The 22,986-nt window shown below is 43.8% G+C and overlaps 1 protein-coding gene and 1 long non-coding RNA gene across 4 annotated transcripts; one reads left to right on the top strand and one right to left on the bottom strand.

Moving 5' to 3' along the window:
* Positions 1-1,513: 1,513 nt before the first annotated feature.
* Positions 1,514-10,797, top strand: LOC308578610. The gene is made up of 2 exons (XR_014004031.1): positions 1,514-9,040; positions 9,076-10,797. It is a non-coding gene; the product is annotated as an uncharacterized lncRNA (long non-coding RNA).
* SLITRK2 (SLIT and NTRK like family member 2) lies at positions 9,681-15,897 on the bottom strand. 3 transcript variants are annotated; one of them, XM_081178993.1, is made up of 3 exons: positions 15,541-15,897; positions 14,740-14,952; positions 9,681-13,730 (listed from the first exon to the last, which is right to left on the bottom strand). In XM_081178993.1, exon 3 carries the CDS (start codon positions 13,685-13,687, stop codon positions 11,114-11,116), a length of 2,574 nt encoding a protein of 857 aa, XP_081035119.1. In that variant the 5' UTR covers positions 13,688-13,730; positions 14,740-14,952; positions 15,541-15,897; the 3' UTR covers positions 9,681-11,113. The 3 variants fall into 3 exon arrangements, with proteins under 3 accessions (XP_081035119.1, XP_081035118.1, XP_081035120.1); XM_081178992.1 differs by having other exon boundaries at positions 14,740-14,972; XM_081178994.1 differs by lacking the exon at positions 14,740-14,952.
* Between the last annotated feature and the right edge of the window lie 7,089 nt (positions 15,898-22,986).

A 22,986-nucleotide genomic window follows, 5' to 3' on the forward strand; every position in this document is an offset into this window, starting at 1 on the left:
TTAGTGAGAAGGTAAACATGTGTTCGGTCCAAGAGTAAGGAATTTCTGGCCCACAGTCCTAATGAAACCCACCAGTCTTACCCATCTGACCTGCAAGGCCATTTCTGCACAGCCACCTGACCAATACCTAATTTTATCAGGTATGGGGCAGGTAAAAGCCTGGCTCAGGCAAAAGCACTCCATGAAGAGACTGCAAGGCCCACACAAACATGAGCTAATCTGTCAAGTCTTGAAGAGCCCCTGCAAGTTTTCCACAACAGTCAATTACCAGGCTTCTGCCAGGCTTTACAAAGGGCTCTAGACTACAGTATTTCAGCTTGCAAGAAGGAGATAACTTGATGGAATATTCTACTGCACCACCACCCCAAAGACGGGTGTGGAGAAAATAAAAATGCTTGCATATAGAAAACTCATACCAGAGAGAAGCCTAGGCTAGAACACTTCCTTCTGATATGTTTGTTTGTTTTTGATATTTTTATTTTGCTATTTTATGCAGGTGTTTGATTTTGGAATGAAGGAACAATAATAGAACCATAGAACTGTAAAGTTGGAAGGGACCACAAAGGATCTTCTAGTCTGACCCCCTGCAATGCAGGAATCTGTCATTTGCGTGTGTGGATGAGTCAATTCAGACCCCATTCATATACTCATATAATAATATGGAGTCAATTGGCAGGTTCATCTTTCAGCTAGTATGTGTTGAGGTATCAACTGATGTATATACTCTGTGTAAGGAGAAATGTAGGCACACACACACACACACACACACACACACAGCCTTTGCACTGCCTTTCCAAAGGCAGGTAAGTAAGCACCCGGCTTGGGGAAGAAGGTGTAAATGCTCAGGCAGCATCCTAGAACCTTCCCACTCCTTCCCAAACTAACTCAGCTTTAGGAAGGGGACAGGAGGAATGTAGGACCCTGTCAGAGCCTTCATGCCTCCTTCCCAAAGACCAGTGCCTCATTTATTGGAATTTGAGATGGCGCTCTCGGCCAAGCAACCAGTGTATACTGACCGCTCGCACAACCCCAAATCCACTCCTGCATGCATGTGGGAATTGACTAATGAATGCATCCCGGCAGCTACTGTATTTTTCGCTCTATAAGACGCACCAGACCACAAGACGCACCTAGTTTTGGGAGGAGAAAAACAAGGAAAAAAATATTCTGAATCTCAGAAGCCAGAACAGCAAGAGGGATCGTTGTGCAGTGAAAGCAGCAATCCCACTTGCTGTTCTGGCTTCTGGGATAGCTGTGTGGCCTGCATTCGCTCCATAAGACGCACACACATTTCCCCTTACTTTTTAGGAGGGGAAAAGCGAGTCTTATAGAGCAAAAAATACGGTACTTTTTTTTGGAACAATGACAGTTCCAATGGATGGGCTTGGGAAAGTCAGGAATTCTTCCATGGCTTGGATTTTGAATGAATACAAAGAGCACCTCTCACTTGAGGTGAACTATTATAAGCACGCACACATCCAACACACACATCTGAGGCTGCTTTGGAGAAACTGCTGATCTCCAGTGTGATGGAGTTGGGTTAGACATCAGTACAAACCATGGTTTGTTGCTACATCTGAACTGTCCCTATGACATCTGCTATGCCAAGTACACTAATTAGAGAATGAGCCTTAAACTCTGTATTCAGAATTGAATAGTGGGGAAGGATGCAAGTTTTTCTTTGTGTTGGAAGGATTTTTTTCTTCTTCCTTTCCATCTGTGACTAATGAAAAACAAGTTTGACCTTTAAGACTAAGCTGAGCAGGAAAACCTGGGAATGCCGAGTGTTCTTCTTGAGGAATGTCTTTCAGGGAGCCAGGGGTTATTTTTTCTTCTTAAAAAACCCACAAATTTTAATACCTTGCTGCATTAATTTGAATCACTCAGATCACTAGTTCAACTTGTCCAGTACTCCTATTCTGACTACGCATATATCTCTAGGTTAGTACTCACAGATAAATCCTAACTTTGTTAGGAATCAATCAATCAATCAATCAATCAATCAATCAGGGGTAGGGGATCTCTGGCTTGTGGCCCAATCGGGCCTGCCAAGTCTTTCCATTTGGCCTGCAAGTACACTTTGGCCAAACTACACACACCTGTTCTATCCATTATGTCATATAAACCTTATGTCATAAGCACCTGACCTCAGGTATGAGAGATAGAGCCAAAGGCAGATTGTGGGTGATCATCAGGACCTGTGAAGCTCTGTGTATGTCACTTTGCAAGTTCCAATGATCAGCTGATTAGTGGGGTAGGTCTGTCGGGCAGATTCAGTTTCCCACCCCTGGTTTAAATAGTGTTGCTGGGGATTGAAGTTGCAACTTAATATGCACAAAGCATCTGCTATAGCACAGAGGTGTGACCACTTCCAAAGCATTTTAATCAAATATATGTCTTATACCAAGTAAGGTGATTGGCCTGTCTTGCTCAGCGTTGTCTCCCCTGATTGGCAGCAGTTCTTCAGGGTCTGAAGCATTGTTCATTTTTAAAAATCTAATTCCACAACCTATTCTGAGCTGGGATGTATACATTGCTGTAAGTGGCAGGATATGGAAAGTTATCATTTCCTATTCTTGTAAGTCACATTGATGTCTATGGGGGAAGGTAAGCCTTACCTTGAGATAAATAGGGATGAATAAGAACTGGTAGTTTAGGCTTCAATGTGCCCTGTTTGCTTGCTTGCTTGCCTGCTATATCTAAATGAAGAAGAAGAAGAAGAAGAAGAAGAAGAAGAAGAAGAAGAAGAAGAAGAAGAAGAAGAAGGAGAAGGAGAAGAAAGCAAGCAAAACCCTATACATTTATGGTAGAAGTGCTAGGGATAGTTAGATCTGTCCATGTCGGCAGCAAACCTGTTCAGTCATATGTCCATTCCAGCCCATTTTCATTTCTTTTAAAAACAACAGCACATATTTAAATTGTACACATTTACCACTAAAAGTACAACACACTATGCATTTTCTTAAAATATGCATTTCCCTAATACATTCCCACCTAACATTCATGTTTCTGCATTTCTCCCTAAAATACATTTGGGGGGGGGGCTGAGAGTTGTGCTGTAAAATTGAGAGAAGTGTGCAGTCTGAAGCAGAACTGCCTTCTTATCCTTGTATTAATTCAGGCAGTGAAAATTTGATCAACTTCTTAAAAATATGGACTGCATTACATTTTCTAGAATTCCTGGATTCCAGGCTACAGTGTATACCAAACGCCTGGGTACTACTTCTCCACTGCAAATCCTTGTTGGGAGGATGTGATTTGAAATGCAAGAACAGGCAGATAGCAGGATGGTGTCTGATTTCTTCCGATTCTTTTCTTCATTATATTTCTTATGGATTCTCTTTCCTGCTCCTTTTCTTAGCTTGGGAACCTGAAGAGGTTAGACTACTCCAAAATGAGATTCTTCACTATGGTTGGAAAGGGTATTTATTCAGTGGTCTAACTGCCATTAGCAATTCTCTCAGTAGCCATCAGTGGTGTTGGCCTGTAGCTTAAAAGCAGACCTTCCTTTGAGAACAGTGGGGGCTAATGGTGATGTGGCCAGAGAGGAATGATATCCAAAATGGCTGGATTTCTGCTTACAGAGGTGCCCCTCCCCCTCCATCAAATCTTTCTTTTCCTATGATCCTAGGATTTGGTTGGATTGTGCTGACACAGAGCTGCATTGCCCTAGGTATGGCTGAGTCCACCCAGAGCAGGATGGGACCATCAGAAGTGGAGGCAGTCTGGCAGTAAAAGGAAGGTGACAAAGACACACAGACCCCCTATGTGCATCTCCTTCTCTCTCCTGATTAAATGTGTAATGGGAGACATCCAGGTCAGGTTGGACTCAGATCTCCCAAAGCGGGATCGGGGCCACTGTGAAGTGCCAGATCAGATGGGGGGCATGTATGCACAACCCTAATATGAGTTTGCAGGGTCCTTGGTTGTACCATCTTGGACTGCAAGAAATAGATTGAAAGTCATGTGTGTTTGTGAAAATGAAAAAGAGACGAGAGTTCCAACTTAGTTTTCTCTCTGATATGCTAATTTCCTAGGTTATGATTTATTTATTTTTATGTTTCTCCAATAGGGAATATTTAGCCAAGTAATCCGATTCCTGCTGTCTAAATTTGTATCATCCAGGAACAGTTGTATTATTTCATTTGCCATTTGCATGAACTAACCTTGAGTATAATCAGAATCCATCAACCTAGTCTCACCAAGAACATATTACTGATTCTTTGCCACTATCCTGTCTGCATTCTTCGCTGTTGCTGATGGCACATGTGTATGTGTGTGCTAGTTATGGGAATGAAAGAAGATTATGGCTACATTTACACCAGGCATTTAAAGCTCTAAGATACCATTTAAACAGACATGCCCCCCCCCCGAGATTCTGGGTGCTGTTTGTTAATTGTGCTGAGAGTTGTGCCCTCTTTTTCCAAGACACATCCTCTTTTTCAAGATTAAAACTTCTGTCTAGTCAGATTTTTAAAATTGGGCAATTGTGTTGTTGTTGTTTTTACTTTGTTTGTTTGTTTACAGTAACCCAAGAAAAAAATTCCAGTGCATCAGACTCAGATCTAAGCCACCCAGCTAAGCTGGTCTGCAGCAGAGAATCACAACAGAGCAGCATCTTAAACTAGATACATCCTATATAAATCCTTTCTCTTGTGGATAAACTTAAAGGATGCTGGCTCAGTTACAAGATCTTCATGAAGGAGTCTGAAAGGGCAAGAGTTAACACCCCCCCTTCCCTTAAGGGTAGTCCATATGTACATTTTAAACAATTTAATAAATTGTTCTGTGCACACTTATGTTCTGTGCACACTTATGTGAACATGAGCCCAAATACTTTCATGTGGCAAGCGAAGGAGCAATATGTATTATTATTATTTTGTCGTTGAAAGTTAAAAGCATTGCTACTAGCAATATGTCACAGCTTCTATAGCCAACATATAGTAGGGGTATTTAAAATGACAGTCATCAAAGTGATCCACTGTTAAGAGTAGAAGTCGGCAAATGTGTCCTCTTTTTTGCTCTTCAAAATATGGCAGCCCTAGAAGGCCCCCATTCGTCTCAGAGAGCTACAATTCCCAGAGCTTCCTGTGAAGAGAGGTTGATTCTTAGACAACTCTAATAATTGTAGGTCTGTGAGCGGGGAGGCTGGGTGGGATAAAGGTCTCCTAACAGCTCTCAGCACACTTAACAAACTACAGCTCCCAAAATTTGGTGAGGAAGCCATGCCTATTTTAAAGTGGAACCATAGTGCTTTAAATGTATTGTGTGGATGTAGTTGAACAGTGTATTATCAAACAACAACTTTTTGTCACTATCCTGCCTGCATTGTTAGCTGTTGCTGATGTGGTTTGCATGATAGTGTGGGTGGTAGCGGTGGGAATAACTTATACCAGAGCATATTTGAAGAAAAAGTATTTTCTAACCCAAAAGAAGAAACCAAATATAGCCCCTTCTTCAAATGTCCTGCTCAACTTTATTCTGCATTTTCAGTTGATTCATAGAAGTCTCATTGCCTTCAACTTGCTTACACTGCAGCAAGCTATGTGAAGCTTTAAACTAGCCCTGAGATTATTAGCATTTATTTTTTTCAGGAGTGAAAATAAATAGACCAATGCCTCTTGCAAAAATAAATGTTTACTTGAAACGCTCTCTATGTAAAATTGGATTGCTCTCATAAGACAGCAACAGTAATAAATGCAGAAAGGAGAAATATAGAAAACTGACTCACCCAATGCCCTATATATATATATAAAACCATTCTCTACCTGTTTTTCTCAAGCTATTTAAGTGAGAAATATGTTTTGTTAAACCCAAGGACAGAATCACTTATCAGATGCTTTCAGAAGTCCTCAAACAAGGCGCTCCCTCAAGGTCAGATGCCATTCCACTTTAGTACTCCAACTTCTGCTAATGGGGTACTATTTTCCTTCTTGAAGTCAATATCCGTTTGGAGGACTGTTTCCCCAACCAGCTCTTCCATTATTAAAGTCAATCTAATGGGCTGCAAATGGGGAGGGTCTTCTGGACTCCAAATGCAAAGAAGAAGATATGTTCAAGAGAGTGTTTATGTAGATGTCGCGTTAAGCCATGAGAAGATCACTTGATAAATCAGACTCTCTCACGAGGCCTGTGTTTTGTGCCCTAACATAAGGCTACTTCCTGTTGGCACCACTCCAATTAAAACAGCTTTGACTGCCAGCATTTATAATCAAAAAAATCTCGTGGCTTAAGATTGTTCCCAGTTGGTAGATAAGATATAATCAGTAACTGCAAAAGCTTGAAAATTCCATCCAGCGGGGTCCAGTTCCCTACCCGCATGATAATAAAAGGATTATTATGTCCGGTAACCTATTTATGAAAAGGAAACAGTGGACTCCTTTCAGAAGCCATCAATTGCTTTAATAAGGAATTGAAAGGCTTGCCCTACTTTATATGCTGAGCACCATTCCAGTTGCATAAGGATTTACAATGGACCAAAAACAAAACTGGTTTTGTTGTAAATAAGAGCAATTTGTTGGGAAGAAGAAGGTTTGGGGGGACTTCCATAATTATGTTTGCACCTAAGAAGGAGGCAAATATGATTTAGAGCCTAATAAGGAATTATCAAGCTTTGGTTAGTTGCATGAGGTTCTGTGTTCTAAGGAAATGAATAGGTGTTTGAAGCAGCCAGGAAAAAAGATTAAACTAAAGACACAAACCAAAGCATAGATGTGGAGAAGAAGGACTGATATTAGGCTTTTTTTAAAAAAAATGGCCCAAATAAAATTTATATTATTTTTTTTCCTGCAAATATGTTTGCAAAATGTTGGAGTTAGTTATCCCAACTTGTTTTTAAGCAGCTAGAAACAATGAGCTGACAGGATGAAAATAAGAAATCCTATAGAAAATAGAGTTCCTGCTTATGTAAAGATAGAGGAGAGTAAAAGGAAGATATTGCCTGTTTGTTTTACAAACAGAGTGGTAAGATGTTTGCCCTTGATAGAGAACAGCAAGCCTGAAACATGTAGGAACAAATTTCTATCATGCGTTAGGATGCTCTCCTCCTGGCTTTTCTTTGCTTGTTTTGCATTTTGTGTAGGTTTTGCAGGAGCCGCCTTGGAAGATACGAGTGTGCCAGGAAAAGGAGAGAGAGTGTCTGTGTTCCCAGGCTGTGTTCAGTCCTTCCCCCTCTTCCTCCTGGGCAGTGCTTAATGGAGATGTGCTGGGCTCAGGAAGTCACAGCATCTGACTGGGGAACTTTTCCACTGGTGCAGTGGTGAAGAACATTTTTGGCTCCACCACTGGCCAAATCTGACAGGTGGGCAGGACTGCAGGGACTACAGGGACACGGAAGCAAGGGGAATGTGGCAACCAGGTTGCACACTGAACAGTACACAAGAAAAGGTGGAGAGTAGTGTTAAGGGATGGAAGTCAAAGGTTTGGGACTTACAGTAAGTGCTGATCCCTGGGTCCCCATGTACTAGTATTATTGCCCTTACAATAGAAAGCAGCATCACTGGGCTGCAGCTATGGACGGGTGTATCTTATCAATTTTGGTTCCTCATTTTTCCAATATCAAATTCAGTTCTCCACATTTCTGCAGCAGTTCATGACTGCCCCTGCTCATGAAAATTTGTCAGCATTTTAGTGCGAATTGCTCTGTAAAAACATATAATTTGCCCAACACAGAAAACTTTTGCAAAGCAGTTTTCTCCAATATAATGCATTTCTGTGCACATTACTTGATTGGAGAACTGCATTGCAGAATTCAGTGATCTGTGAATTTTGAGGGATGGCTGAGTTTCAGTTCATGTATCATTTCAGAAAGTTGAGAATTATGTAGGTTCGCCTTTAAATGTGAACTGAATTTCTGTCCCTCCTTGGTTGCAGGGCATGCTGAAAAGCATGCTTCCAGTGAGACACTTCACTATATCTGTTTGCTCAGGGACCTAACTTGCATATATCATTGTATATGCTCATTCTATGCGAATCTGTATCATGGGCAAATCTGCAGCAAATCTGCACAAGGGACCAGAACAAGACTGGTTTTGTTGTAAATAAGAGCAAGTCATTGGGAAGGAGAAGGGGGAGAAATAAGTCTTTTAAAAACCTAGCAACACTCTTGGAGGAGGGCAAACCTGCTTCCTGTTCTCAGCAGTGACTGTGGCACCACAGCCAATTTTTCAGGTGCTAGAGGTGATGGGCATCTGGATTTCCACATCCCTACCAACAGAACCCTTTGATGTTATTGGGAGAATTAAGCAAATGTGTGACTCTCTCTTACAGGAATCAACAAAATGTAATAGATGCTGACATTTGGGTTGTAGCACACACCCCAGTTACATATGCCATACAAAGGAACAAGAGCCACCAACTGCTACTCAGGCAGCAACACCAGCAAGGGAAGATCAACCTGGCGTAAAACTGGATGCTCTCCTCTAGCTCAATGATGTTTTATGTCGCTGGGAAACTGATCGCCCTCCTCTAGCTTTTCCATCCGCTGTCCTTTCCTTGTGGGTCTGTCTTTATACGTTGTAAGGCTGATGGCAGGGATAATAGCAGTATGTTACTATTGAGTTGTAGAATTACGAATGTATTCCCTCAGTGCAAAGATTTCTGCTTGCAGAATGGAACTTTCCCCTTCCCTCCCCGTGCACATCCCAAGTCTGCTCTATGCCCCCCCCCAAACATCCAGAGCATATATGGAAAGGCATAGGGTATGTGTGAGGAGAGGAGTGGGTGGGGAGGACTGTTGCGCCAGCTGACACCTATATCTATCTATAGCTGTATCTGAACCCTCACCATGAGAAGCAAAAGTTAGCAGTTGGGAAGTTGCGTTGCTGAGCATCTCCTTTCCCTGCAGAAGGTCCCAGGTTCAATCCCCAGCATCTCCATGGAAGGCTGTGAATGCCCCCTGTCAGAAAGCCCGGAGAGCTGACCAGTGTAGATAGTACTGAGGCAGATGGACCAATGGTCTGACTCCTTGTGAGGCAGCTTAGTATGTTCTGAAGAGTTTGGTCATTTCTTCTGTCTAATTAACAGCACAAGTCTTGCCAAGGCAACACCAAAGTAAAGCCCACTGAGTTCAATGAGGCTTAGTTCTAGATAATTTGGTATAGGTGGGAAAGTGAGACAGGGGGACCCAAGTTCTCCAAACAGCACACAGCAGCATGGCAGTACTGGGAGAATCTATGTGTTCTTCATGCATTTCTAACTGGAGCAATTGGTGTAGGCTTTCAGAGGTGTGTGTGGAGAATGGGAAGGTTTTGGATATAAGGATCCCTGATCCAGCCCTTGAGAAAAGGGATTACTCCTTTTGCCTCTACTATCCTGCAGTGGTGAGGAGAGAGGCCTGCTGAGGTAAGGTCTCTTGTCTCTGTAAGCAGACCTCTCACTTTCCCTTCAAAGAAATCAACCCAGAACATCCTTAGGGGAGGTTGGTGTTCAACTAAATTCTCCTTAGGGAATTTAGTGGGCCACAGTTAGGCATGCACATTGAGTTCAATGGGCCTGCTCTGAGTAAGACCAACATTGGATGCAGACCTACTGACCCCTGGTATACCCTCCCAGGAATACAGAATTGCTGCCTTGGATATATGTTAATTCCTTCTCATTTTTCTGATGTGTATGGATGACAGGGTGTGCGTATTTAGATTCAGTAAAATCTAACACAAAGGAATTAGACCCAGGACACTCCGTAGGTTTTCTGCAGGGAAAGGGATTTTAATCCAGTTCTACTCCAGACGCTGAAAATCCTCTGCAAGGTTGTCCAAGATTAAACAAGCACTTTCCTTATTCAGGGTGATATATGGAAATACCTACTGGTAGACATGCTTAGCATAAATAAAATATTATGCCTGGAAAGAAAAGGGGGGATGAAGATGCCCCTCCCCCGCAGTTTAAATTTTATCCTCCAGCATGAGTAAGGTAAACTCCTGTCATTAAACGTATAAAAATATCTAATTTTACTGCAGAAAAAAATATTTACAGGTAGAGAGTAATGTTCTCTTAATTAGGCAAATAACCTGGGGAGGGGGAAAATGAAAACACTGAGCACTACAATGGTGTTAGGAGCTGCAGTGTAGCAAAGATGGGATATTGGTTCAATAGGGTCCTTATCATGTTAAATGTCTTTTTATTAATGAACTATCACTCCCAACTGGGGCAGCAGAGCGCCCCAACCCACTGGTAATTTTTTAGCTGACTGCAATCTTCCAGGTAAAAAATAACAAACCTGACATGGGGAGGGGAGAAAATGTTGATGGGGGCTGGGAAAGAGTGAAACTTACACAATTTACAATTCAGTCTATTTTTTAAAAAGCCTTTGAACTAGAATCACTTAACAAAGACGGGCTGATTTTTGCTGTCAGTGAAACAGCAGCCCTTTTCAGCTGAATGCAGCCGACACGTAAGAGATCTATTTTTTACATTTCCTTCTTTTTAAAATAATTTCAAAAAGAAAAAATTACACAACACATTAAAATAGATTCATGTTTCTCAAAGCTAAGCGCAACACTTAAGTAATAAGGTACTTAAAGTGCAAAGGCACTTTAATGCCAAAAAGGGAAAGGAAAAAAGAAGTGACGCCCTGTGGCTGCACTTGGTAATTGAAAGAGCTGTACTGACAATATTATTTACAAAAAGGGGGGGGGGAGAAGAAACGGTCTAAGTCTGGGGAGGAGAGAATTTTTGGAGAATATCTATTCCCTTTCAAGTGTATGGGAGGGGGAAAACTTCCCCCCAGCATCCTTTCACTGTCCTATGTCCCCACCCCCACCCCGGAAAGAAATGTAGGCAAAACTGCTTCAGTAAAAACATTAAGGTTCAGCCTCAGTTCCCAAAGGGCTGAGGGATGGGATGTGGAGAAATCCAAGCAATAACTTAAAAGGGACATAGCAGAAAAAGAAAAGCACCCATCATAGCCCTGGCGTTGTAGAAGGGTTGTTTGAGAATTTAAAATGTGGAAACTCTTGAGGATTTGACACATTGCCTTGGTCTGTCAAGTTCGGAATTGGGTTAGTGTTTCCTTCTTTCTTTCTTTCTTTCATTTGTTTCTTTCTCTTTTTTAAAAAAAGACTTCTCCCCTAGCAAATGAATCCTCAGCCCAGCCTTCCCCAACCCTGGCTCCACTTCACAGCTGACTTATGGCAGTTTGTTTTTCCAGAACTTCGAGGTAGTCTGGTTCAGTCTGTAGTTTCTCTTGCAATAAAGGAAGTTCAGGTTTGGATTGCTCTGAAAAATATTTCCGGGGAGTCCCGTACAAAACTGTTTTATTTATCCTGTCCTGGTTTTGTCGCCTTGACTCATAGGAAGGTGTGAACTGTCTTTTGGGGAGGGTGCAAAAGTTATAATGGACCAGGCTTCCACTGGGCAGCTCCTTGACCCTCTCCACTATGTTTTGATACAGCAGCTCTGGTTCCCTCGAAAAGCCCTGTTTCTCCAGCATTTCTGCTGCAGTGATTGTAAATGCTAGGCTGGCAGAGTCCTCTTTCTTAGGCTCGAGATTACTGTAGCTGTACTCATGGAGATTCCTATAGTAAGCCACCGGGTCTCCTTCTTTCTGCATGTAGATGGGGTTCTGGCACATCTGGCCGACAGGAGGTGGGATATAATTATACACATGCCCTTCTGCTTTATCGTGCGCCTCGCTATTGTAGCACCCATACTGCAACTGGAAGGAGCTTACGTCAAGATTGTTGGCACTGCTGGGAACGCTTGGCATACTCTTGCGACGTTTGAGAACAAAGACAAACAGACCAGCCCCGAAACAGACAGACAAAATAAACACGACCAGAAGGCCCAAAATTAAGACAGAAAGAGGGACTTCAGTACGTATTTCTGGATAGGAGCTGGGAAAAATACTGAAGGCCTGTGGTATGTCTGTGTTCAGATTTGGCAACAGAAAAGAAGAATCTAACAGATTGGGGTTCTCAGGGCAGATAGCCTCCTTGCTCAAGGTCTTGAGATGTGCTCCAGCATGTTTGGTTGGAGAGTCACAGATGACTTCATTAATAACAACGGGGGTCCCCAGCTGCTGGTTGTTTTGCTCTGTGACTCTTTCAATCCAGTTCCTCAGCCCCATGATGTCGCAAGTACAATCCCAAGGGTTTTCTTGGAGGTCAATCTGAATCAGAGCTGAAAGCTGGTCAAGGACCCCTCGCACTGGCAAGTATGAGAAATGGTTGTTCCTCAGGTTGAGTCTGGTCAGGGTTGTGCCCCCAAACACATTGTCAGGCAGGGACCTCAGCAGATTGTTGTTCAGAAATAACAGGTGAAGGTTCCCCAGGGCATCAAAGGTACGTGGCAGGATATCCTTGATAACGTTATACTCTAAATAGAGGTACTGCAGGCTATACAGCCCTTCAAACATGGAAGGGTACAGGATCTCAAGGTAATTACCATTGAGATAGAGTCGGCGTAAACTGGTGAGGTTAGAGAAGGCACCTTCTTGAATCACTGCAATCCTGTTGTTTCCCAAATGCAACAAATCCAATGAGCTGTATTCCAAGAGATCTGTTTTGTAGACAGTTTGTAAGTAATTACTTGTGAGATAGAGTTTCTTTGGACTGCTGGGCCTTGGGTGGAGATCAGAGATGTTGCCAATTTTTTTCTCTTGGCAGTTGACATTCAACCCACTGTCAGAGCTTTGAGAAGTGCAGACGCAGCCATTTGGGCAAGTGAGTGGCACAGGGGACTTGGTCTGGTAAACCATGATAGGCCCAAAGATCTGCCTGTCTTTAGACACTGTGACCCGTGGAGTTGGGCGATTCCTTGTTTTGGGTGGGCGACTGGATTTCGGGGCTCTGGTGGCACCAACGGCAGAATTAGTGGTTGGGGGAAATCTCTGGGCGTGTGTGTCAGAGTGGGAGGAATGCTTCTCCTTCTGGTTGGAGTCACCTGCACTTTTTCGTGGGCAAAGATCCTGCCTTGTGAGTTGGGTGACATCTTTGCCATGCAACCGGAACGGGGTCTCGCAGACTATCTCCCCTACAAAGACAGTGATGGTGTCCAGCCAAGCCTTGAGAGGCAGGAGGTCACAGGTACAGTTCCATGGATTCTCCTCCAGCTGGATTTCCATGATGCCTCCAATGTGTTCCAGGACTCCAGCAAATGGCATCATCTTCAGCCTGTTCCCTCTGAGGTCCAAATGGGTTAGCAGGACAAAACGGAAAACGTTGCTGGGCAGTGACAATAAGAGGTTGTCATTCAGGATCAAGACTTTCAGTTTGTTGAGCTTGCTGAAAGCCCCGGCCTCAATGGCGCTGATGTAGTTGTAGTCAGCCTGAAGGTACTCCAGGCTCTCCAAGCCTAGGAAAGTGTCCTCTTGTAGGGTTTCCAGCTTGTTGTTGTTAAGGTGTAGCCTCTTAAGGGTCCGAAGGCCTACAAAGGCCCCAGCTCGGATCTCCTGCATGTCATTGTTGCCCAGGTGCAGGGTCACCGCGTTGGAGTAGTTGACAAACTCATTTGGGTAGAGGCGAGTGAAGGCATTGCCATTGAGGAAGAGCTGGCAGATCTTGGATGGTGGCGGCACGAGGAGGCTGACGGTCGTAAATCCCTTGTTTTCGCAATTAATGTTCAGCACGTTCTCCTTCTCCTCGCAAGGGCAGCGGCTCTTGCTGCAAATGTCTTTGGCAGGCTTGCGGCTCTCTGTCGGCCAGATCCCAGCCACTGTGAAGACACTGAGCAGCCAAGCACCCTTCAGCATCTTTATGCTCCGTCCAGCCCAGCTTCTGCGCGGACAGGCAAACCTGGAGGGAAGTGTGGAGGGAGGAAATCAGAACCCTGGTTAAACAACAACAACACTGGCAATGGCCAGCTGGCAAGGTAGAAAATTCAACAGCTCTGTGTGCTAAACTTGGCATGCATTTCAGGGCATCCTTTCAACAAGAGGGCCCCTGCCACCTTTCACATGTCCCCTGCCATCTTCTTGGTTCCTGACTCCCATCACCTTGATTCCACAGTCTGTTCCCTCTATTATTTGGTCTTCTTTACCAAGCTTTCCTGTTCTCTGCCGGCTCTGCCCACCACCCCTGAACTCCTGGGAAGGGGATCAGAAAGATGTGGGAAGCATTAGCTTGCTAACAGCCCCATGTCCTACTTAACTCTAGCATCCCTGCTCTCCACCCTCCATCAGCCAGGTTGTATTATTATATCAATACTTCCTGACCTGACAGTTCTCTGGAGTTCCTTTCTGCTTTTCCTCTTTCACCCTCCCTTGAAAATCCATGCACTCCCCACCCCTCCCTTGCCACTTTTGTCCAAGGCAGGAGCTGCGCTCATCCCCCACAGCTTTACCCAGCTAGCCCTGCCTGCTTCTTTCCGCCTCCCACATTTTCACAGCAATCAAAAGCTCTCAGTGCTGTGGAGTAGACTCTCAGCCCCATAATTTCCATCCCGATCACTTGCTACCAATCCCATCAACTCATCAAGAGCTGTAACCAACGCCTTGGTTGGGTCCTGTCATCTTCCAGAAGAGCAGGAAAAAATTAATCAGAGAAAAGAAATATTGCCTCTTTCTTTCTTTCAATCTGTCTGTCTCACTCTTCTTTCCTCCTTCTTCTTCTTTGTATATAATTCAATTACTTCCTAGTTTACCCAATAGGAAGGCTGAAGGAGGTACGTGAGTGTAATGGAATTGATGTTCCCCCCACAAACACTTTTAAAAATGTTCTATGAACCTTGCAGACCCAGGAACCTTTTGTTCTTAACTCTCTCCCTCCAAAATTTCAATAGGATTTCAGCAGAGCCTTAAATTACCTGACATAGATGGTTATTGGGGGTGGGAACTGAAGTCCACTCCACTTCTCTCACCACATGTTTGATGACTGTAGACCTTGCTGCTGTAAACCTTTTGACCTTCTTTGCTCTCTTCACTCAATCTTTTCTAAAACCTATTCCAGCATTATTATTTTTGCACCTCTAGTTCAGGGAAGGGAAAATCCAAAGGAAGCATCATATCCTCTTCCACCTCTTCAATAAATAAATAAATACTGTAATTGTTTAAAGAAAATCAGACATCTGAGAATCCCGACAAAATCTAAGCATTTGAGAACTCTGCACCCCTAAACTCTCCTCTACCCCCCCCCACTTTCTGTACAATTGAAGCATCCTCACACCATGGGGGAAGGAGAAAGCTGAAGGGACCAAAGTCAGCTTCAGACACCCAAAACTGAACTCCCCCCCCTCCCCGTGCCTCTCCCCTCCAAAATCATTTTTCCTCCTGAACTCTCCAATGCCCTGCGCTTCCTTTGAACCACTGCCTGGCTCCTCTTCCGCAGAGAAAACAGGGGTTGTGGGGAGATCAAATACGACTTGAGACCCCTTCTAGCTCTCCACCGCCCCACATCTCCCTCAGATCCCTTGTCCTTCTCCACTTATGTTGGTTTTCGCAAGGTCAGGAATACGACAGAAATAATACACCGCCACCCCCCAAAAATCCCCTCTTCTAAAAAACCCCTCTAGCAGCTTCGGGTGAAAAGAGCCTAGGCGGAAGCGGGTGGGGGGGGCGTTGAAGGAGGCAGGCATGCTGGCGCCAGAGCCAAGGGCTGCGGTACTCACTCATCAGGAGGAAAGGAGCCTGCCCTCCTTCGCCTCTTCGCGCAGCCACGACGCCTTCAGCATCCTCGCCTAGGAGCCGGAGGAAGCGAAAAGCGCGCCTCGTAAGAAGGTAAGGAAGGACCACAGACGGGATGTTTTTTTCCCCCTCCTCTGTGACTCTCTCTCCGGGGGATGCTCAGCGGGACCTTTGCAAAGCCTCCCCTGCTGAATCGACTGCTGGGATAGGCAAGGCTGGGAGGAAACGGTAGACGAGGCGTGGGCAACCGGGAGAAGCAGGCAGCAGCGCTCGCTTCTCGCTCTCCAGCTCCGACGGCTGCCAAAGCACTTTGAATGGGCAGCCTTTTGGCAGGCTCGCCTTGGACCGAGCTGGGGGCTGACGTCACGCGCGGGGATGGTGTTGCTGGGGCAGCCGGGGAAACACGGGGCGGAGACTCTTTTTTTGTTTGTTTGGTTAAAAATATATTAATAATAAAAATAAAGGCTAGATCCACACACACACACACCCCACTCCTGTCGCTCCTCTTCCAGACTGGCACAAACGACTGAGCTCTTCCAAGGCTCCAGGGTCTCCTTCACTCCTGTGGACCGTCATACGCGCGCACTCACCCTCCTCCGGGAAGGGAGGAGAAAGGCAATGAAAGCGAATTATGGACTCTGAGCGTGACGGGGGAAGAACCCCACCACCCGCCCCAACTCCACTTCTGTGCTGTTGGCAGAATTCGATCGCGGCTCTTCAAAGAGCCTAAAGAATCGCTCCGCTGGATCAGATCAAAGGGACAGATCTCTTCCCCCCCACAATAGCCAACCAGATAGGAACGACAAGGAGCTGTCTTATACTGAATCAGAGCATTAGTCCATCTAGCTTGGCATCGCCACCACTAAAACCAAGTTCTCCAGGGTTTGGGGGGGGGGGCTGTTCTCCGCAGCCCTACCAGGTGATGCTGAGACCTTCTCTGGGACGGAGCCTGGGACTTTCCTGCATTGCAGGCGGTTGGACTAGATGACCCTTGGGTCCCTTCCAACTCTACAATCCTATGATTCTATGATTCTCCATTCAAAGCAGATGCTCTACCACTTTGAGCTATCACTCCTTCCCTCCAGCAAGCCCACAAGCAGGGTGTGAATGCAGTAGCTGCTGCCCCTCAGCTCCTGGGACTCAGTGGTACCACTGCAAATGAATCTAAAGTCTCCATTAAGTATGCTGGTAAATGGTCACTAGCTGAGGTCTATCTTCCATGTGTCTGTCCAATGTCCCTTTTAAGGCCTCTACACCAATGCCTAGCCATCACAACATCTTGGCAAATTCCATATGAGTGTAAGTCCTTTTTTTTTCTTCTAACCTGAAACTATTGACTATCCATTTTATTTCTACACCATGCTACCTCCTCCTTCATCCTTCCATTATTGTCTGTCTCTTATTTCTCTTTCCCACTTATTTTCCATCTTCAATCTCCCCCCCCACGCACCTTACCATTGTCAACATTCTCCTGCTGTTGACTAGAAAAGATCAGTATGAATGGGCTATCACAGATCTCTACCTCTGCAGAAAGAGTTTTCCTTTCAACTCCCATCATCCCAAATGCTGTTTGATTGAGTCAGTTCACACATAAATCATTTATCCATTCATTCGGAAGAATCATATCCCACCTTTTGGCCTAAAGAACCACTGGGAAGCTTACAACAGTTTGAAGTAATGTATGTGTGCGCAACACATACATAATCCATACAACCTAGCACCAGCTAGCCTTTTGACTGATTGATGAGGCAGAACATCATTACAAGCAGTGCCCCCCTTTAAACACACACACACACACACACAAACACACACACGCAATGTTTAGAGGTACTCTCATTTTCCTACTCAAATTGAAATACTGCCCCTCAGTGAGGCCAAACTTAGATTCACAAAATGCTTAGGGGTATGCATACCCCTGTGTTCCCCCAGGAAAAAAAGCACTGATTACAAGTGTAGAGAAATCAGGGGCTGTGGATGTGCTTCACCAACAGCTAAAGGCAGGACTGGGAAATATCCTTGTCTGAAATCCTGGAGAGCTGCTAATAGTCAGTGTAAATGATACTGAGCTAGAAGGATCAATGGTCTGACTTAGTATATGGCAGCTTCCTGTGTTCCATCTGGGAATACCATAGCTCAGTAGTACAACATCTGCTTTGCATGAAGAAGAATCCAGATTCAGCAACTCTACGTAGGGCCGAGAGAGAGATGTGCCTCAAATCCTTAAGAACTGCTGCCAGTTAGTGAGGGCAGCACTGAGCTAGATAGACCAATGGTCTGGCTCAGCACACAGCATTGAAATATTGTGCTATGTATGTGCAGCCCAAAATCTTCTAGATATGGACTGTGTCACTGACCTTTTGTAGTACTTGATGCATCATTAACAGTTTGAGTGTTTACTTAGCATCACTCTCTGCCCTGGATGTTTATCATGGCCAATGCACACACCATGGTATGCCGTACATTATGATAAACACCAAAAATGTTTAGTGTACACCAAATAAGGCAAACAGAAAACATTTCTCTTATACAGATAAATGCCCCTCTCTGCCAAGTGTACATTTGGTGGTACACCTAGCTTTTACTACTGTGTCATGAGTGAATTGAAGCAGTCCTTAGATACCCAAAATGAAGCCAAATCCACCACAAACAGAGATGCTGCCTGAAAACCTAGATTAATTCTACTGGTGATTTCCATTAATTGAATCCAGTGCTCTTTTCTTTTTTCTTTAAGAAAAAAAGGGTACCAGTACTCTGGTACATTGTGAAGCTGTTAAAGTAAGTGCCACACTTTTAACATTTATTTTCTTTTGTAGGGGAGTACTGCATACCCCTCAGTACCCCTAAAAAAACCACTGACTGCATCTAAGGGATATAAATATGATCTCGGTGCAACACAACAATACATAAAACACTGGTAATCTTCAAGCACCATCTGAAACCATTCTTATCTCACCAAACATTAGCTGGTTCCTTACACACTGCTTCTGGGAAGGTGTGTCTGTGTGTGTGTGTGTGTGTGTGTGTGTGTGTGTGAGAGAGAGAGAGAGAGAGAGAGAGAGAGAGAGAGAGAGAGAGAGAGATTTTGAATTGCTGCCTTTCTATATATTAGTATGATTCTAAAGGCTGTTGTAAGTCACCCAAATCCCTGCTAAATCAGACCAACAGCCCACTTAGTCCAGAACTGATTTTCAACAGTGATTATTCAGACGTTATTTGGGCTGCTCTGGCTAATGTAACCTGTGTATCTTACACCAGTGTGGCTTTGGTAAAGCTCTGTGCATTTTAAAGTTCCATTAGAACTGGAGTTGTAATTCCTCTGATGCACTATTAAAGCATATCAGTACACAGACAATAGAAAATTCATATGACATGGTCCTAAGTCCAAGGTGTGATGATGGTCACTTGCTTAGCTGGCATTAATAAAGAGTACTAGACAAATTCTAGATGGGTTGGCTATGTGGAACTTTCACATACAGGCACAATATACCAGGGAATAATACCAGATGATGAAAGCAAACCCTGCTTGCAAGTTCACCAAAACACAGAAGCTGACCGTTGTGAGTAGTGGCAGATTAAGGGCAGCACAACCAGTTCCACCACGCTGGGCTCCAAGCCTAGTGGGGCGCTGCAGGGTATCACAACTATGACATAGTGAATTGAGCAGAACGGAAGGCAAGAGGTTGGGGGGCCCCCTAAATTTTGGCCTTTCACCAGGGCATTTCTGAAGACACGTGAAGCTTGAGAAACACAGTCTCGGTCTGCAATGCTATGGCGTCCTAGGAGGCCACTCCCACTGAGCTCAGCTGTGACTTCTGCTCTCACTTCAGCATATATCTGTGAAGTCAAAAGACAAGAAGTGGAAGAGGACCATACTTGTACCTGCTGCCTGCTGCCAGCATGTGAGAGATGCTCACAGTTAGGAAAGTTCACATAACTTCATATTTGTTCATCTAGCCCAGAGTGGGGAATCTATTCAGTTGGAGGGCTGCATTCTTTTCTGGGCAATCTTCCAATAGCCACATGTCCATGGTGGGTAAGGCCAGAGGCAAAAGTGAGCAGAGGAACAAATGAAAATTTCACCTTTCTGCTTTAGACTAGTTTCCACAGACACTCATGCACCCCACTCTGTTATCCATTCAGACAAGCAAGAGTCAGTATCAGAGTTCAAGCGCACATTCCATTCAGGCAAAAATACAGAGTGTAAATCATGGACCAGGGAAGGTCGGGGGGGGGGGTATTAAAAGGGTCAGATGAAGAGGTGTGGTGGGCCATATTCCTACCTCAGGTCTAAGGTTCAAGCTAAATATTGTCTACTCTGGAACATACTGGCTCTACAGGCATAGGACTTTCTCATTATTACCCTTATTCTTTTTACCTGAAGATATCAGTGACTGAACCTGGGATCTTTGCAGAAACAAAAACACCATGTACTCTACCACTGATCTATGATTCATCCCTCTTCAGTTAGGCAAGAGGACATGCCTGTTAAAACTGTTTAATAAGGAGTTTAATATTTTCATCTTTCATGTATGTTAGTTCACCATTCTGTGCAACAGCAGCCCTATATGATGACCCTTTTCCACCACAACTAAGATGCAGAGTTGACAGGCTGGCCTATGCAAAAAATTCCCTGCACAGGTTAGACTTGAGATCAAATGCAAAGGAGCACCTGAACAGGCAGCTGCCCTGTACTTAGGGCACTGAGTCTCGGAACAATGCAATATTTGTTTGTATGGAGAAACTCCATGTCCCTGGGGGCCCCATGAGGACTTCTGCACTCCTTGTACAGTGATGGTATTGAAGAGAGAATTTAAGCAATCACTTAGTTTTTCTCCTCAATCTCACATTCCTTCCATGCAGCTGTTAAGGGTAGTAGGTCCATGTTCTCTTTTGCTTCTGTTCATGTAAAATACACTGGAATGGGATCTCATCTAAGATAAGTAGTCTAAATTAATCATTTTTCTTTACCCTTTCACAGTAAACTTTGACTGCTGGGACATTGCATTTCGAGTGTTCATAGCCAAGGGCACCCAGAGATGTTTTGGGCTTTAAGGAACTTGAATGCTTAAAACAGCATTGGACAGAGTTTCTGGGCCATATGTGTGCTTTAGTCATGTGGCAGGTAGGGTGCAGATTGATCCCTATATTGCCCTGTGGAATATTTTAACATCCTTCTCCACTGGATCAACTGATAAAAAACAACAACAGTTTACTTATTGAAAATGCACAAGGATGAACTGTAACCTGCTTCATTGGACCATAGAGAACTTCTGAGCCTTGGCATTCTCTCACTGCAGCTTAAGCAGCTGACAGACCCAGCAGGTTCTCTTAGGGCTCTGAAACCTGCTGTCTAGCCAGTGATCTTTCACAACATAAAAAAGCACAGGAAGAAAAGAAATGCTGGTGGTGGGTTGGTGGGAGAACTTGGTGCTGCGTCTTTGCAGTGGATACAACAATTGGCCCAGAATCCTATTTTGGCTACATTTTGAATGTTGCAGTGAGAACTGGGTGGGGGAGCAAATGTGTGCACAGATGGAAAACATAGTGCAATTTGAAAGTGCCAGCTTCCTGCCAATATTCATTTTGGATTCCCCATCCCAACCCTATTCAAATGCTTGCTTGAACTTTTAAAAATCTGCTTGTATTGGAGTTTCCACATGCAAATCCTAGACTCAGTGAATATAAGGGTGAGACATTGCTTTTGCTTCTTACGTTGTTCTGTTGTTTAATTGATAACTATCTAGCAAAGGGCCTTAGACTGGAAGAATACTATAGGAAACTGCCTTATCCAGAATCAAGCCATAGATCCATCTATCTCAGTCTGGTCTACAGAGAAAGTTGGTGACTGTCTTGGGAACATATATAACAAACCAGCTAGTGCAGATAATAATAATAATAATAATAATAATAATAATAATAATAATAATAATAATATATATATCCTGAATTTGGCTGAATTTCCCCAGCCACTCTGGGTGGCTAGATAGACTGCTGATGGGGGGCATTTGGCCAACAACCATTTAAACATCTGCATTGGCTGCTTATCGACTATTGAGCCTGGTTCAAGGTCCTTGTATTAATTTACAAAGCCCTGAACTGCTTAGGGACTGCCTGAACTCTTACATCCCAGCTTCATCACTGAGAATACTTGAAGGAGCATCACTGGTCATTCAACAAGTTCACAAGACTGATTTGACAGCAACAAGAAATTAAGCCTTTAGTTTCATTGGTCTTGTCTTGTGCAATACTTTGCCAATAGAGATTCAGGATAATTGTATTAAAATGTCAACCTACAGATTCATTTTTCATTTTAATGCATAGCTCACATGATCTATATCATTTTAAAGATAATCTTCCGAAGTTTCAAGATCTGGAAACATGTAAGTAAAACAACCAGAAATGTGACATGTCCCCCCCCCCCCAAGTTCAGTTGAAAACTTTCCAAGAAAATAGTATTACAGTGATAGTTTTGCTATCTCATATGGTGAACTAACAAGATCAGAGGAACTTAAGACAATGAAGCTTACATTGGCTGAGCATACTATGTTAGTCACAAACATACATACCACTCTTCAATAAATGAAAAAACAAAACACACAGACCATATGTTTTAACATTATTCTTTAAGATTCTTAGCATTAAGAAAATGTATTATGATGTTAACTGAAATGTGTTTGGCATGCCACATTTCTCGTGATCAATATAACACAACAATGGTGAAACTTGCACAGCATAAATGTGTTGCCACATGTGACATTTAAACTTCTTTTAGGACTGTTGTAATTTCTTCCCTAAAACCTTAATAATTATTAGGGGAGCAATCCTATGCAGGGGTATGACTGCATCACCCCGAGAGGTGCATCCCATTGTCTCTCAAGACAGATGGTTGCCAACAACAAAAATCTTATGCAAAAGAAACTGGTGTAAAGCAAGCTGGTGTGAGTTAAGCCAGAGTAAACTTACAACATGTCCAAACTCCATTCAGCAGTGGGGCTGCTGCACTGCCTAAGCTTGGAAAAAGGGAAACACATGTTTAAAATTGTGATCTACTGTATGCTGGGTTACCAATCATTTGACTGAGCTGAACACGTTTGAGATCCAGCCTAAGCCCCTCTGTGGTCTTGTCCCCACTGCATGCCTGGAAGACGCCCCCTTTTCAGATTTACACTAGTCTCAGCTCAGCCGGCTTGAGCTCAAACATCTAAGCACCAGTTGAAGTGGCATGATCAACTTACACCAGCATGTCTCTAGCTGAGCCTGGACTGGGGACTTAATGCTTATGGAGACCCACTGCATCCTAATTTAAAATAAACACTACAAACACCAGAAATATTGCCTCTGTGATAAATGTGATAAACCTGGAAGAAAGCGCAGAAGCAGAAACAGCTACGTAAGTACTGTTGTCAGCTGGCAACATTGTTATTGTTGAG

Source organism: Podarcis bocagei (assembly GCF_964188305.1).
Source record: "Podarcis bocagei genome assembly, chromosome: Z".
NCBI lineage: Eukaryota > Metazoa > Chordata > Lepidosauria > Squamata > Lacertidae > Podarcis > Podarcis bocagei.

Coding starts and splice junctions, on each gene's coding strand:
- SLITRK2 (XM_081178994.1), bottom strand. CDS start 13,687: ATGCTGAAGGGTGCTTGGCTGCTCAGTGTCTTCACAGTGGCTGGGATC.